This window comes from Malus domestica, chromosome 16 (assembly GCF_042453785.1).
Source record: "Malus domestica chromosome 16, GDT2T_hap1".
In the NCBI taxonomy this organism is placed as follows: Eukaryota; Viridiplantae; Streptophyta; class Magnoliopsida; order Rosales; family Rosaceae; genus Malus; species Malus domestica.
In genome coordinates, this window is record NC_091676.1 from 8,056,574 (window position 1) to 8,074,974 (window position 18,401).

The window sequence follows — 18,401 nt, forward strand, 5'->3', positions numbered from 1 at the left end:
AATAATTTACATTCTTTAACAAATTTAGAACGAATCAAATATCATACCATCTATGTCTCCTCTATTGCGAATGATACTATAAGTTACTAGCGAATCCCATAAACGAACCAAACTGCGAACTTGAACTAACTATGGACCAACCAAATCATTTCTAATCAAATAAAAATAAATGATTTTTGTGTTTGAACAGTGGCTTACATAATATACATCGGATACATTTTCTCGGTAACCAAACATAATTGAGGAAAGGATAATTAAGAACCTTAACAATGATGTCACATCCCAATCTCGACTCCACCATATCACAATATTAACCGTTTTAGGCCCCCGGCCACGCCCTCACGGTTTTGTTTATGGGAACTCAGAAGAGAACTTCCCGATGGGTCACCCATCCTAGGATTGCCCTTACCCGAACTCACTTAACTTATGAGTTCTGATAGAACCCGAAGCCAGTGAGTTCCCAAAAAGTCTCGTGCTATAGGGAGGGGAGCATGTACATATAAGGCACATCACCCCTTCTCCGTTGGTCGATATGGGATGTTACAATCCACCCCCTTAGGGGCCCGACGTCCTCGTCGACACACTCGCACCACACAGCAGAGTGGCTCTGATACCATTTTGTCACATCCCAGACCAGCTCATCCATAGCACAATTTTGTCTGCTCTAGGCCCCTTCCATACCCTCACAATTTTGTTTCTGGGAACTCAGACGAGAACTTCCCAGTGGGTCACCCATCATAGGATTGCCCTTACCCGAACTCGCTTAACTTCGAAGTTTCGATGGAACCCAAAGCCAGTGAGTTCCCAAAATGCCTCATGCTATAGGGAGGGAAACATGTACATATAAGACACATCACCCCTTCTTTGTTGGTCGATGTGGGATGTTACAATGGCTTTTATTATGAAACTAAACCAAAATAACCCATAATATTTCTGATACTAAACCAAAATAACCCAAGCTATTTATGGAACTACAACAAAATAACCCACACTATTTTTGAAACTACGGCAAAATAACCCAACTATTTATGAAACTGAGCAAAAATAATACACATTATTTCTGGAACTACAGCAAAATAACCCACACTATTTCTGAAACTTAACCAAAATAACCCATATTATTTATGGAGCTATAGCAAAATAACTCACATTATTTCTGGAACTGAACCAAATAAAATAACCCATACTATTTTTGAAACTACAACAAAATAACTCATACTATTTCTGAAACTACAGCAAAATAACCACACTTTTTATGAAAGTGAACCAAAATAACCTAAACTATTTCTAGAATTGCAGCAAAATAACCCACCATATTTCTGAAACTACAACTAAATAACCTCCACTATTTCTAAAACTTAACCAAAACAACCTATATTATTTATGAAACTACATCAAATTAGCACACACTATTTTTGAAACTGAGCCAAAATAATCTATACTATTTATGAAATTATAGCAAAATAATACACATTATTTCTGAAACTAAACCAGAATACTATAGATTACCACTAATTTAATTACAATACTATGGATGATATAGTAAATCCCAATGTGTTGCAAACTTATAGTAGTCTTAATAAACGAACCACCTACTATAAAACGAGTATACTGAAAATACCGCAAGAAAAAAAAAATTATTAGTACTAGAAACACTAAACACATGATTAGTTTAATTATATAATTTCCAAAAAATATTAGAAGTGATCTAATCTTTTTGATAAGGAATAATATGATAGCACTAGCAAGACAACGGTTTTCACCCATCAGAAGAGAATTATACATTCAAAATAGAAAATAACAAAATAACAAACAAAAGCAATCAGTCAACATCTTAATGCTGAAATTCTGTTAATCGATATGGGATAAAGCTGGAGAGGTGGATGGGAAAGGAAGCTCAAATAATTCCTTGTGATTTGGAAAGTGCCATACAAAAGGGCATTCTGATTACCAAAAAAAACAAAAAAAACAAAAGGGCATCATGTAGTAGTAAAACGCAGTAGTAAATATCACAACGCTCAGGGGTATATTGGAATACTAGAAAAAGGTTTGGGGTATATCAAAGCTCGGGTTGGATTGACTCAAAGCTCACATACATTTGACAGCGGGCTTAACCCTCGAGGGTTGTTAATCCTTCATTTAATTCAATAAGGGCTAGGTTTTCTCTCTATTAGGATAATTTTGGGAACTTATTTTTGTCCATGTTGGGCTCTGTAATTCAACCTGTTTGGGTTAAAACTTGAACTTTGGGCTCGAGCAGGAGTTGGCCCAAAAGGAGGTCTGAAAAAAAGGGAAAGCCCGAAGCCCAACCAAAGCCCAGAAGGCAGAAAAGGCCTTTCCCGACTAGGTGCAGATCATTTGCACCATTTGCTCACCTGCCTAAAGACCAAGTGGTATAGACCAGCCAGCTAATCAGCCCAAAAGCACTTTACAGTGGCAGTACAAGTAAATAGCTGATGAGTCATTACCCTTCAAGCTGCATTCGGGCAAGATTACTGCTACAGGAGGCCAAACCGAAGTGTCTATAAAAGAAGAAAGAGAAATCAGAGATAAAAACACTCAATCAAACAAACAAATACAAGCACAAACTCTGCTCAAAAGCCAAATTTGCTTTCAAACGAAGCCATAGTCAGCCCAAGCCTTCATACCTTTCGAGATAGACACTCAATCAAACAAACAAATACAAGCACAAACTCTGCTCAAAAGCCAGATTTGCTTTCAAACGAAGTTGTAGTCAGCCCAATCTTTCATCCCTTTTGGGATAAACCCTCATCAAAAGCCTTTGTAATAGCTCTGCTACCTTGTCCTAAGCTTGCTGTAGTACCGATTTCTTTTTGCAAACTCAATTCCCTACCTCCTTTTTCTAAAGCTCTCAAACGCCTCGATAAACCACAAAGATAGGAAGTTGCAAGACGAACCAGCCTTGCCCGACCCTCTTTGTTTTTGTCTTTTCATTCATTAGCCTAGCAATATGTTATATACTTCCAGTTGTATTCAAGTTATTTCTAGTAAGATGATGATTAAAAGACTCTCTCAGTTCTTGAATCCGATTTGAATATGTCTTCACAGTTCAAACCAAATCTAAGTTCTAAGCTTTCGGGCATGTAAGATTGATCTTTTAAAAGTCCTTGGCCTCAAGGCATAAAAAAGAACCTTATGTGGACTTAACCCATTCACGACAAGCTTTGATAACAAGAAGTCCGAAGTTACTTGGGGCGCAAGTAATCGATATATCTCTTAGTTTTATTTCTATTAGATTATGATTATAGTAGAACGTTTGAGTATAGAAGGAATTCTGATGGGAAGCCTCAAGGCCTATATATAAGGCCCTACAAAGGCACCTATTTGGGTTCATTCTGCTCTGCGGGCTCGGATAATCAGAAGTATAATGGTTATAACACTTCTGCAAACAATAAAACAGACATCGTATATTCGAGTACTGGGTTAGTTCTTGATCGGAAGCCTCAAGGCCTACACCTAAGGCCCCACAAAGGCACCTGTCATAACTAACACGGCATCTCGGGTATATGTACAACTAAAACTCAACATTCATTTTACATCTGCCATGCTAAAGATGGCAGTGGCATGCCTGAGCACTTAAAAGTTAATCTTGATTGGAAGCCTCAAGGCCTATACCTAAGGCCCCACAAAGGCACCTTTCAAAATTAACTTTGTCCTTCTCTTTCAGCCTTGCCCGACGAGCCTTGCCCGACAAGCCCACCAGTGAAGCAGAAGCCCGACATAAAGCATCAACCGGCGCCAACCTCTCGGGGAGCTGTGTGCTCGTCGGCTAAGAGATATCCCCGACAGAAATTCTAGCCACGAACATAGTTTTGGCACGCCCGGTAGCATACATTTGATCAAAAGAAACATGTCAAAACGACCAGAAGATTTGCAAACTGCTTTGTTGCAAATGCCATAAAGACTGGAGAACGCTTCCGCAGGTTTCAGGCGGGAAGCCGACTTGGTTATAAAACCAACTATTCCTATATTTTTACCTCAACCTGGGGAAAAAAATGATAGGGAAAAAGAGAGACTTAAAACCAACCAGCCAGAGGAAGCAGTGATGGATAAACCTACGGATCCCTTCTCAGATGCCCCTATAAATATGATCAGTGTGGCCTAGGCTGAGAAGGGGAAAGAAAAGATCACAAAGGAAGAAGAAAGAATATTGGTTGACAAACCCACAAAATGGGTGGTCAACTTGCCCGAATATCCAAGAGCAGCCATAATCAAAGGGATGGTTCTGTACAGTAAATGTCAATGCGAGTGTGAGCTCGAAATACCACCCGCAAGAGCCCTCATGGATCATGAACTAATCAGGAGGAATGAAGAAGAAAAAAGGAAAGAGGCACATGAGAAAGATAGGCGGACTGCGGGAAGGGATACTTCCCGAAGCGTTTTTCAACGGTTAGGAGGCGATTCCCAACCTAGGGCTTTGTCAGAGATATTTCGCAATCATGAAGTTTCTGAAGAGGCAGAAGATAAAGATGCCAAAAAGCTGAAAGAGATGGGTGTAGAGCACTCTCAGTACGGCCATATGGGAAGAGAAGTCAAGAGGAATGAGAGGATAACAAATCTTGTCAAAAAAGATAACCATGCCCGTCTCGGGCGAAAATGGTACGTGGTTGGGAAAAATGGACAGCCCGTTAAACAAATGGGAGCCTCCATGGTCAGAAGGGTCCAAAGGCAACACAAAGCCTACATGAACTCCTTAAAAACCCCTGCGATGTCGGAAGCATCCAAGAATCAAAAGTTGGAGAAAACGTTATCTGGGGGGAGTAGTCAGCTCCGCTGGATGAATAAAAAAGAGGTGGAAAAGGCTAATAGTAAAAAAGAGTAAAAAAGATATGATCATGGTACCAACTCCCGGATGGAAGGCAGAGCCCATTTGTTTTGGAACTGTTTCGCCTGAAAGAAAACCACATTCTCTATCATTAGTGGATCCTTTCAGCAAAGTTCCAAAGCAAACACCGTATTCGGGCATGAATCAACAGAAGGGGGCACCAGAACCACTACTCCCAGCAGATGCAATGGCTTGGTTAGATGAGTTCATAGACCAGATCGGGAGCAAGAAAAAAGAAATGCCAGAGCCTAGCAATTTTCATATCAACATTGCGTATGTGTTATCCGTCATGTTTAGTGCCAGACCTAATCAGCCTGCCACAATGGAAGGTGACTATGTGACAACTGAGCCAATGATGGCCCATGTCAGTGTTGAGGTAACTGAAAAGGGTAAGTTGGGAAGAGCTGAGTCATCTGAAGCATCCAAGGATGGTCCTTTAAGGATCTATACAGATAAGATGGTGTTCAGCTACCCAAACATTTCGATTGCCAATCATCTTAAGCCAATATACGTTACAGCCCATTTGGAATGAGTGTCTTTCAAAAGAATTTTAATTGGTGGAGGAGAGCGGCTGTTAACGTACTGCCAGCCAAACAAATGAAAAAGTTGGGGAGAGGCACAGAAGATCTTATTCCTACGGACCTCACGGTTTTTAGCTTCTCGGGTGCTATCACCAAGACTCATGAGATATTACCTTTAGAAGTGGATTTGGGGTCTAAACAGATCATGCTGGCATTCTTTATGGTGGATTGCACTTCCACCTATGGAGCCTTACTTGGAAGAGATTGGATCCACCAAAGTCTTGTTATACCCTCTATTCTACATCAACAAGTGGCTATTTATCATGAGGCAGGTGTAGAGATACTAGGTTTTTGGGAGATGATAGAGGCCGAATCACGGCCATTTCTCCCTACAACCAGTGTTGCAGAAGCAAGTTTCTACAATCCTAACGTAGGAATTTTGAAGTGGTCAGGAGCAGATGAAAACGGCCGCCCTACCAAGGTGACGGCCCAAAAGCTTCAAGAACAAGGAATGCTCCTTACTAGAGAGGAGTGGGATAGACCTTGTATTATCCCAACGCCCCTACATCATCAATGACAGAACAAAAAAGGAAGGATCAGGTAATGGCAGTCAGATCCCTGATTAAAAGACTGTTGGTGTATGGGAAAAGAAGAAGGCAAGAAAATGAGCTCTTAGACAGAGAAAAGCAGGAATGGCAGGTAGGAGCTTTGACCAGCTAGGATGAAAACAGGGAGGAATCTTGTAGAGAAGAATTGGAGAAGGCCATCCAAATGGCCGAGTGCATATATGACCTAGATGTGCCAGACGACCTGCCCGAGAGCCCAGAGCTAGTCGAATTTTTGTGTGCAGAACCTGATAAGCCACCACCAGAAGTTCAGAATCCTCTGGAAGTTATTGATCTAGGGACAGAGGAAGATCCAAGACCAATACAAATCAATGGTTTATTGGAGATTGATGATCGGGCAAAGATTATCTGTCTTTTGCAAGAATTTAAAGATTGTTTTGCTTGGCATTATACTGAGATGCCAGGATTAGAATCAACCTTGGTGGAACACATAATGCCCATCAAGGAAGGATATAAACCTGTTAAGCAAGCACCGCGAAGGATGTCAAAGGAGATAGAAGAGAAGGTCAAAGAAGAGATTGAGAAGCTAGTAAAAGCTGGATTTATCAGGCCAGCCAAATATGTAGAGTGGTTAGCCAACATTGTACCCGTTTTAAAGGCCATAACAAAAGCAATACGATGTTGTGTTGATTACAGAAATGTTAATGGCGCTACACCAAAAGATGAGTATCCCATGCCCATGGCAGATCTATCTATAGATACAGTAGCAAAACACAAAGTCTTATCTTTTATGGATGGAAATGCTGGGTATAATCAGATAAAGATGGCTCCGGAGGATATACATAAAACAGCTTTTAGGTGTCATGGGCATGTGGGGGCATATGAATATCTGGTCATGCCATTCGGGCTCAAGAATGCTGGTGCAACCTACCAAAGGGCAATGAATGTCATCTTTCATGATCTGATTAGCCATAATATGGAGGTGTATATTGATGACATCGTGGTGAAATCCAAGACAGAAGAGCAGCATCTGATAGACCTCAGGCAAGCATTGACAAGAATGAGGATCCACAAATTGAAGATGAATCCAAAGAAGTGCGCGTTTGGAATGAGAGCGGGCAATTTCTTGGGATTCCTAGTTCATCAAAGAGGTGTAGAAGTGGACAAGAACAAATCGCGGGCAATAATGGAGTCGTCTTCACCCACCAACAAAGTGCAACTCCAGAGGCTGCTAGGCAAAATTAATTTCTTGAGAAGATTCATTGCCAATTTAGTGGGCAAGATTCAGCCACTGACTCCTTTGCTAAGACTGAAGGATAAGGAGAATTTTGAGTGGGGACCACCACACCAAAGGGCTTTCGACAGTATCAAAGCCTATTTAACTTCTCCACCAGTGTTGGTACCACCTCAAAGGGAAAAACCCTTAAAGCTATATATATCTGTTTCAGATAAATCAATCGGGAGTTTGCTAGCTCAAAACAATGAAGGCCGGAAAGAGCAGGCAGTGTACTACTTCAGTAGAATTCTGACCGAGGTAGAAACAAGATATTCCCCGGTAGAGAGATTGTGCTTAGCTCTGTATTTTACTGCCAGTAAGCTGAGGCATTACATGTTACCTTGTCACGTGCACATCATCACCAAGACAGATGTGATAAAGTACATGTTGTCAAAGCCAATACTAACAGGAAGGATTGGGAAGTGGATTCTAGCATTATCAGAATTCAGCTTTCAGTATGTACCCCAAAGGGCAGTTAAAGGCCAAGCAATTGCTGACCTCTTGGCGGAGCATCAAGAGTCTCAAGATGAGATAATCAATATCCCGGGAACCCTGGAAGTTACTAGTGTTTGGATCCCGCCAAGCAAAGGTATCTCGGGCAAAGAGGAGTGGGTCCAACAAGAGATAAGAAGAGTGACTGGTTTATGGATTACTCCTTGGAAGCTATATTTTGATGGTTCCTACACTCAGAAGGCTTTAGGAGCTGGGATTGTAATTATCAACCATCAAGGGGTGTATCATTATTACTCATTTCTCCTAGATTACCAAGGGAACACCAATAATCGGGCAGAATATGAGGCCTTAATAATTGGTTTGGAAATCTTGATGGATCTGGGGGCAGTGGAGGTAGAGGTGTTTGGTGATTCAGAATTGGTAATAAACCAGTTAAATGGGGAGTTTAAGTGCAGACATATCACCATGGCCGGATATTACTTGGCGGCCACGCAGTTGCTGAGTTATTGGGATTCTGAGATATCGGTTAGTCATGTTCCCAGAGGATCCAACCTAGCGGCCAACGAGATGGTGCAATTAGCCTCAGGCATACCAATACAGGAAAGGAAATATGGGGTAGATGTCAAGATTCAAAGAAGAAACCTTCCTTCTATCCTGGAAAAAGGATTTAGTCTGGATGTAATGGTTCTAGAAACGGAGATGGAAAATTGGAGGTCGCCCATCATTCATTATTTAAGGGATCCCTCTTCACCCACTAGCAAGAAGAATAGACAGCAAGCAACTAAGTATGTCTTATGGGCGAAAGACCTGCTAAGGAAAACTCCAGACGGGTTACTATTGAAATGCTTAGGCCAAGAGGAATCCCTGAGAGTAATGGCCGAAGTACATGAAGGAGTATATCGAAGCCATGTGTCAAGGGATCGAAGACTTAGATGTAGCCCGAACTGAAGCCTTGAACCAGATTCAGGAAGGGAAGAAAGCTGTTGCCCGAGCTTATAACAAAAAGGTGAAGATAAAGTCTTTCAAGGAAGGAGATTTGGTGTGGAAGATAGTCCTTCCTCTAAGAGCTCAGCTTAGGGGCTTCGAAAAATTGAGCCCGACATGGGAAGGTCCTTTCATGATTAGTCGAGTATTAGACAAAGGAGGATACTACTTGGCGGACCTTGAAAGAAATTGGCAGAAACATCCCATTTGAAAAAATATTGTCCTACATTATGGGATGTTAGAGGTTGTTATATTGAAGAGGATGCAAGGTAAAGTAGGCTTCAGGATACTAAAGTGCAGTGTATGTTCATCAATCATTCAAGAAGACAGAAAGACACAAAGCTGTTAAAATAATGTTTATTTCATTTCGAAAAATTGGTGAAATTTACAACAGATTCAATTCTGATGTGCTACGTTCGATTCCTTCTGGTGCAATAGTGTCTCAGCTGGTTTTCCAATGTCTTCATGGATAGAATCCGATCAGGTGATCGGATTGTGCGGCCAAGATAAGCTTGGTAGAGGATCCTCAAGCATAGCCATTACCATACATGATGGTGAAGCCTTCATGAAGAAACCACCTGACCAAGGGTGTTGGAGATAGCGGGGTGTTTGACCAAAGGCGTTGGAGATAGTGGTTATCTAATGAAAACTCTTTTTCTCACGAAAAATGAGTTTTAGGAAACCACACTTGAATCTTGAAGAACACACTTCACAGTTTTAGGAAGAAAATTACGGATGCAGAAACGCTCAGGGTTGATAACAGAGGAGGTTGCAGATGATTTGAGCCGGAACTTATAGGAATATTAGAAGGTAGTTCAAGAGTCATGGGAAGGTTAAGAGACTCCGGGTTGTGTTGATCTCAACCAGAAGATACAAGTTCCAAGAACCATGGTATAGGCTCATGCAGCTATTCAATCAATATTGGCGCCTGGAGTTCCATTCTGAATATTGATTGAAGGGGGCACTGTTTGGGTTAAAACTTGAACTTTGGGCTCGAGCAGGAGTTGGCCCAAAAGGAGGTCTGAAAAAAAGGGAAAGCCCAGAAGGCAGAAAAGGCCTTTCCTGACTATGTGCAAATCATTTGCACCATTTGCTCACCTGCCTAGAGACCAAGTGGTATAAACCAGCCAGCTAATCAGCCCAAAAGCACTTTACAGTGGCAGTACAAGTAAATAGCTGATGAGTCATTACCCTTCAAGCTGCATTCGGGCAAGATTACTGCTACATGAGGCCAAACCGAAGTGTCTATAAAAGAAGAAAGAGAAATCAGAGATAAAGACACTTAATCAAACAAACAAATACAAGCACAAATTCTGCTCAAAAGCCAGATTTGCTTTCAAACGAGGCTGTAGTTAGCCCAAGCCTTCATCCCTTTCGGGATAGACACTCAATCAAACAAACAAATACAAGCACAAACTCTGCTCAAAAGCCAGATTTGCTTTCAAACGAAGCTGTAGTCAGCCTAAGCCTTCATCCCTTCAGGATAAACCCTCATCAAAAGCCTTTATAATAGCTCTACTACCTTGTCCTAAGCTTGCTGTAATATCGATTTCTTTCTGCAAACTCAACTCCCTACCTCCTTTTCTAAAGCTCTCAAACCCCTTGATAAACCACAAAGATAGGAAGTTGCAAGACGAACCAGCCTTGCTCGACAAAGGTTAAACCTTGCCTTACCCTCTTTGTTTTTGTCTTTTCATTCATTAGCCTAGCAATATGTTATATACTTCCAGTTGTATTCAAGTTATTTCTAGTAAGATGATGATTAAAAGACTCTTTCAGTTCTTGAATCCGATTTGAATATGTCTTCACAGTTCAAACCAAATCTAAGTTCTAAGCTTTCGGGCATGAAAGATTGATCATTCAAAAGTCATTGGCCTCAAGGCATAAAAAAGAACCTTATGTGGACTTAACCCATTCACGACAAGCTTTGATAACAAGAAGTCCGAAGTTACTTGGGGCGCAAGTAATCGATCTATCTCTTAGTTTTATTTCTATTATATTATGATTATAGGAGAACGTTTGAGTATAGAAGGAATTCTGATGGGAAGCCTCAAGGCCTATATCTAAGGCCCTACAAAGGCACCAATTTGGGTTCATTCTGCTCTGCGGGCTCGGATAATCAGAAGTATAATGGTTATAACACTTCTGCAAACAATAAAACAGACATCGTATATTCGAGTACTGGGTTAATTCTTGATCAGAAGCCTCAAGGCCTACACCTAAGGCCCCACAAAGGCACCTGTCATAACTAACACGGCCTCTCAGGTATATGTACAACTAAAACTCAACATCCATTTTACATCTGCCATGCTAAAGATGGCAGTGGCACGCCTGAGCACTTAAAAGTTAATCTTAATTGGGAGCCTCAAGGCCTATACCTAAGGCCCCACAAAGGCACCTTTCAAAGTTAACTTTGTCCTTCTCTTTCAGCCTTGCCCGACGAGCCTTGCCCGACAAGCTTTGCCCGACAAGCTCGCCAGTGAAGCAGAAGCCTAATAGAAAGCATCAACCGGCGCCAACCTCTCGGGGAGCTGTGTGCTCGTCGACTAGGAGATATCCCCAACAGAAATTCTAGCCACGAACACAACCCATGTAAAATTGGGAGTCTTTGTCATTTTGGTTGATTTTGAGGTTTTTTTGGTTAAAAAAAATGTATAGGGTGGTTCTTGGTTAAAATAGTCTTAGTTCAAGGCATTTTTATTAAAGGGACCTTAAATGTACTTATAAGGATGTAAATTTACTTCGAAACCTTAACTTATTTTTTGGTATGAGAGATTAAACCTGAGTCTTGAGTTCAACGACACGTACTTCCATGTCACTTACTATGTGTTATTCACATGGTAGGCTAAAAAAATGTATAGGGTGGTTCTTGGTTAAAATAGTCTTAGTTCAAGGCATTTTCATTAAAAGGACCTTGATGTAAATTTTCTTTGGAACCTCAACTTATTTTTTGGTATGAGAGATTAAACCTGAGTCTTGAGCTCAACAACACGTACTTCCATGTCACTTAATATGTGTTATTCACATGGTAGGCTAAATGATGTCACATGTGAAAAACGTGTTGAAACTTGAGAATGTGAATCTCAAGTCAAAAAATTAAACTGAGCTGGAAAATTAAACAAGCAAGTGGACTTAATAACATTCTTTATAAAACCCCAACCGTTCAACCCAAAGCCCACGAATAAAACCATGATTAATATAAAATTAAGGTTTATTATATTAACATCCCACAAATTGTTAAATAAACTTCACATACTTAATACACCTCACATTTACTTTTTCAATTAAAAATTATCTTTATACACCCCACATACCTCTCCATAATACTCTCACACCCCACATTCTCAAAACACACATTATTTTTCTACATACACCCTAATTTCTTCAAATTTTATAATACTCATTTTTAATTTTGATGGATTGAATCTAAATACCCTGCTGTTCCTAGGCTAATTACTTTTGTGATTGACTTGTTTTTCGTTTCCAATTTGAGAGCATATTATCATTAACCGATTTAGACGCTAACACTTATCTTAAGTTTTTTATCTTTGTGCAAATTGGAAAATCTTATGTCACTTCCAAACTCAAGAATTATCCAAACTCAAGATCTTATGTAACTTTTCTATAACAAAATAAATAAAAAATAAAAAAGAATTATTGAAAGTTTCAAGCTGTTGGCATTGCAATTCACAGAGTTGGTTCAAAGGCATAAGTTCTGAAGTTTTTCGACATAGTAAATGCGGGTTGCGATAAAATGTGTGGTTGGAGAGAAAATATTTTCTTGCAGTCATAGTGATCAATAGCATTGGCATATTCATAGACATTTTGTTAGGGTTTTCTCAATCAATGTGTTTGTAATTTCATTAGTTAGGATTTAGTAGATCTGATATGGGGTTTTCTGCTTTTTCTTTTTCTGTTATCTGTTTTTTGGTGGGAAAGTTGAGGAAAATATCTGGGAAGGGATAGAAAATCGAATATTGAATAGCTAGTTAGGTTTTCGATACGTATTGGAGCTCTCATTAGCTGAGTCCCTTTTTTCTTAGGCTTGGTTGGAGAAAGGTTCTGACTTTAGGCTTCAAATGGATTGCGAGTCTTTCGGTCTACATTGTTTATCACCTCCATCGTTAATGTTTTTGTTCGGATAAAAGCCGCGTGGGGATATAGCGGGGAGTCCTCTTAGGCTTATTGGGTTAATTCAATGTAGGTCTAGGTTCAATTTTGTGTGAGACTATCTTCCAGGTCAAACACGTGTAGCTTGCGATGTGGTTAATTCAATGTAGGGAACACATATATGGTTAAGATGTTCTAGGAATGATGAATTGAGGTTGTACAAGCCGCATTTCAATCTTATAGCACGTGTACTCGTATTGCCCTCTTCATGAAATGTAGAATCTTTAAGAAATGAATGTTGCGGAGATGCCACAGCTTTGTTATAGTACCAATGTTACACTATGGTTCTGGTTGTGTAATTTGATGTTGGATTTTTCATGCATGTTTCTGTGAAGTTGTTTCATGTCAACTGTATTTGGTTTTTCTTGTTAGCTCTGAAGAGTAGATGGTATAGGCATAGGTCACTTTGGAGAAATAAACTAGTCTGACTTCTTGTTAATTCGTAGGCACCCATCAAGGGTATACTTTCTCTGCAGGGAGCAGCTTTAGCTCGTCATATAATCTGGACAAGTTCATCATCATCCACAGGTTTGCCAGCTAGGGCAAGGTTATCAGAAATAGCATTCATCTTATCAAGATAATCAGCAATCGACAAATCACCTTTTTTTGTTTGTATAAGTTCATTCCGTAGAAACAAGATGCGATTCTGAGACGTAGAGGCATACCGTTGCTCGAGAGCCTCCCAGGTAGCACGAGAGATCCTCTTGCTAGCCACGACCGAGAGCACAGACGGCGTGAGAGAGCCATTAATCCAGCTGAGTATCATTTGGTCGTACTGCACCCATGTTGTGTACGCAGGATTGGTAGTTGTACTTCTCAACCTCCACCTCCACCACCTCCCGAAAAAAACTCATTTTGGTGGTTTGAAAGATGAAGACCGGATTTTCACTAACTTATATGGGTTGCACGACCCATTTCTCAAGGGTGCCATGAAACGAGGTGACTGGTACCGAACCAAAGATCTAGTTATTAAAGGTGCTGATTGGATTGTCAATGAAATGAAGAAGTCTGGCCAACGTGGACGTGGTGGTGCTGGTTTCCCATCTGGTCTCAAATGGTCTTTTATGCCAAAAGTATCCGATGGCCGTCCTTCCTATCTTGTCGTCAATGCTGATGAAAGTGAACCTGGAACCTGTAAGGACAGGGAAATTATGCGCCATGACCCGCACAAACTTTTAGAGGGTTGCTTGATTGCTGGTGTTGGGATGAGGGCCAGTGCTGCTTACATCTATATAAGAGGTGAATATGTGAATGAACGGTTAAACCTTGTAAAAGCTAGAAATGAAGCCTATGCAGCTGGATTACTAGGAAAAAAATGCTTGTGGATCTGGTTATGATTTTGATGTTCATATCCACTTTGGTGCTGGTGCCTATATTTGTGGTGAAGAAACAGCGCTTCTGGAGAGCCTTGAAGGGAAACAGGGGAAGCCAAAGATTGAAGCCTCCTTTCCCTGCTAATGCAGGATTATATGGCTGTCCCACCACTGTTACAAATGTGGAAACGGTGGCTGTTTCTCCCACCATATTAAGGCGTGGACCAGAGTGGTTTGCCAGTTTTGGGAGAAAGAACAATTCAGGGACAAAATTGTTTTGTATCTCGGGACATGTGAACAAGTCTTGCACTGTTGAAGAGGAAATGAGCATACCCTTGAAAGAGTTACTAGAGAGGCACTGTGGAGGTGTGAGGGGCGGATGGGACAACTTACTTGCAGTAATTCCAGGTGGTTCATCTGTTCCATTGCTTGCCAAGGATATATGCAATGATGTGTTGATGGATTTTGATGCGACCGTTTGACGAATTGCTTTGCAACAATTGTGCTTTTTTTTTTGTCAAACGAATAACTTTGTGCTGCTTCAACTCCAGAAACATCTGCGATGCTTGTTTTGTCATTACCTTTTGAACAGTTATCCCTTTGTACTTCAACAGATCCTAAAGTGCATTTTTTGTCAAACGAATTACTTTAACAGACGTCCTTTGTGACGTGCTACGTAAAACGAAGAACCTTTTTTTTTTTGTCAAACGAATTACTTTGCTGACCGACATCCCACCGTACTTATTTATACTATTTTCGATTGATAAGTTTTCTTTTGCTGAATTATTTGTATTTGTACGCCATTGTTAATTAATATAATTTTTATTATAAATTATTTTTATATGTGAAATTTAAACAGAAATTATGAAATAATAATAATAATAATAAAATAATAGTTTAAATTGACATATTATAGGTAAAAATTAAAATATAAAACAGAAATTATGAAAATATTATGATAAAATAATAATTTAATTTGACATATTATGTGAAAAGTAAAACTTTAAAAGTGTCAAAGTGCCGCATAAATTGTCGATTGAAATTTTATGTATAAAATTTGACACTTCTTTCAGCGATGGTTTAGGGTGATCTTCAAGAAAGTTGTACTACAAACATACTCTCTACTTTAGTGAGTTAAAATGGCTATGACTTAATAATTAGCTAATAAGAATTAATTAATTATTTAAAATAATATTAAATCAATTAGCATTATATATGGAGAGCAAGAGCTCCTAGATGAATTACCATCCTAGGAGGCGGATATAGAGCATGATTAGAGTTGACTTTTTTTTTAAATCCTCTCTAAATTATTGTTAGGAGCTCATTTAGGTTTTTCGGACTCATATTTCATGTGCATTATCATTGTACACAATTATTTGCATGTGATCAAATATTCTAGTGAATGGGTTGGATTTGTACCCATGTATCACAGGTTCGAATCCCGTGAATTATTGTAATAGTTTCAAACTCATAGTAGTAAATTTAAAATAAATAAAAAATAGGTAAATTGCATAGTAACCCCTCAGGTTTGAGGTCTATTACAATCTTATACAACATCTTCAAAACATTTCCCTTTCATACCTCAAGTACTATTTTATTTCAATATAATATATCCGTTACATTTTTCATCCATTGTTTTGTTAAGTGCTTACGTGGCTGCCACATTTATGTCATGTGCTACCAAATGTGTGCCAAGTGGCAAAAAAAATTTAAAAACCTGAATTTTCTCAAAAAAAGAAGAAATCCATTACATCTGCCGTAACCCCCCCCCCCCCCCCGCGTCACCCTCTCCTCTCCTACCCGGCGTCACCCCATTCCACCCCCACCCATGCGCAACACACCTCACTCAGAACCCCCAACCCACCCCCATCCCACCCCCCCCCCCCCCCCCGGCGACCCAGCGACCCAGCTCACCCAAAACCCAACCCCCACCCTTCTCTCATCTGCAACCCCACCCACCCTTTTCTCTTCTCTACAACTCGCACTCACCTTTCTTTCCCATCCGAATCTGCTCGTCAACGAGTCCATCGGCTCCGACAACGAGGTATGTATTTAATTTTGTCCTTCAAATTTTGAATTATTTCTTAAATTTTATGTGTTAATATTACGGATAAATAATAAGGTTGATTTCTAATTTCAGTATTAACCTAATGCTTATTTTTAGCTATGCCCCTAAGACTATTTTTTACCTCATTTTGCTCTTTGTAACTCAAAAGTCATCATTTTACTTCCTGAAACTTAAAATTCGTTCTACTTTGACTTATAGAAATCAAAAGCTCAAGCAGCGTAGCGTGGCCTCCTCACGGACTGTATCCATCAGCATCAAGAGCATTGACATCAGAACCATTGTTTATCAATGTATAGACTAAATCAACTTTCCCGTGTTGTGCTGCATGACGTGCGTACCATAAAACTCAACATGACTATCGAGTCCCTTTTGTGTTGCAGCATTCTTAAACAATAATCTTTCAAATTCTTCGCCATATTGATTTGTATCGAAGAGTTCCATAGCAGTCTGACCATGTTTATTCAGCAGGTTCATTTCAGCCCCAGCGTCGGTAAGCAATTTGAAAGTTTCAAGGTAACCACCGTCTACGGCTATCATGGCAACTGAGTGTCCCTTTTCATCCTGCTCATTGAGATTAACGTATGCTCCCTTAATCAGTTTCTTCAAAGCATCAACATCGTTTGCTAGAGTCACAAGCATTCGAGGAGAAAATATTGAAGTATCGCTTGATTGAACAGTTTCACCAGATCGAATCACGTCTACGACTGCTTGTCTGAAGTTAAGAGCCCATCTTGCTGAGTCTACAATGAAGCTTGCACTATGACCAGTAGCATTCACCATGCCAAAATCAGCACCGTCTGAAGCCAGGATTTTAATGCATTCCTGGTGTTTAAATCTAGCACAGATCATTAGTGCAGTTTCTCCAGATTCTGTCTGAGAGTTGATATTGCACCCGGCACTAATCAATAGCATCACTGTCACCAAACAAAAGTTATATGTTCAAGCAATTAAAACACATAGAGATTTTGGTTATGGTAACCTTGATTGTACTTCACACCTATTTATGCTGTCCACAATCATGTTTTAGGCAATGTAGACTCAATTAAAAACTTAACAACTTAAAAGTGCTTATGAGCAGAGGTTATTCCCTACATAAGGACGAGCCCTAATTGACACGTAAACCCTTTATGGATTTTTCGATTAATCCTTGATTAAAAGTTACCTTGATGAGGGTGTCAACTAATCAACAAAGCCTCTGCAGGAAGTGGAAGCAAGAGCATGCACAACAGACAATCCTTGTCCATGCACAACAGCCTGAGGGCAGATCATGTCGGATCCCATGAGCATCTCGGAAGACCTAGCCCTGCCCAAGTAGCTTGCCTCCAACAAAGCCTCCTCACATGCCTGCTGAGACGCGCCCCCATTGATGAGCACCTCCAATATCTCTAGAGTAATGTTAGTGAGATTGAATTTGTAGACTAAATTTGCAATCTAAATTATGTGTCATTAATATGAATGAGCCCCGTTTATCAACGTCTAAGTAATAAACCAATGATCAATTTATATGTCTTTTAATTTTTAAAATTTAGTCTACAAATTTAATATCCATATCTCCAAGTGTCTATCCCTTGCTGCTGTTGTTGCATATCATCGAAATGCTCGTAAATGCCGATTTTGCTCAATTTCTTGTCAATTACAACATACTTTGATTTCAAACAAATAACAATATTAATAATTAAAATAATAACAATCTGGACTATCAGCAACAGTTTCAACAAGAATCTTGATGCAATTTCACATCCATTTTCTCTCATTCCCCGAGAAACAAACACACTTATTATAAAAACGAGAGTTCAGATTATTTTTTAAGGACAGTGTCCCAAAAAAATTATTTTAAATTCACTCGAAAATGTTCGCAAGAGCTTCCTAACAACAATTGGTGATATCAAAGCCTAAAAACTACTTGGCCTACGTGTTGCACAGGCTGAATAGCTAATAAGTTAATTACGTCATTCGGTTGAATACTGGGCATGCCAACTCGTCGGCCGAGCTTAACCGGGAAGTGAATGAATGTTGATGGGGCGTTGGGCACACTAATGACTTGTAAATCTTTCGACTGTGCCCAGGAAAGAATAGGTCTCGGTCTTCGAGTTCTAGAGTTTAAAGACGACATTGCTAGTTCTGTGAAGTTCAATATCAAATTCGGCTTTCAGTATGCTGAATGTCGTAACCTGATAACACATCACTCCCTCTCCCAGATTTCC

The 18,401-nt window shown here is 39.9% G+C and overlaps 1 protein-coding gene across 1 annotated transcript; it reads right to left on the minus strand.

Moving 5' to 3' along the window:
- Positions 1 to 16,494: 16,494 nt before the first annotated feature.
- LOC139192981 (uncharacterized) lies at positions 16,495 to 17,109 on the minus strand. The gene has a single exon (XM_070815927.1). It carries the CDS (start codon positions 17,107 to 17,109, stop codon positions 16,495 to 16,497), a length of 615 nt encoding a protein of 204 aa, XP_070672028.1.
- Positions 17,110 to 18,401: the final 1,292 nt, after the last annotated feature.

Excerpts from the sequence above, each read along its gene's own strand:
- LOC139192981 (XM_070815927.1), bottom strand. The coding sequence starts at position 17,109 with ATGCTATTGATTAGTGCCGGGTGCAATATCAACTCTCAGACAGAATCT.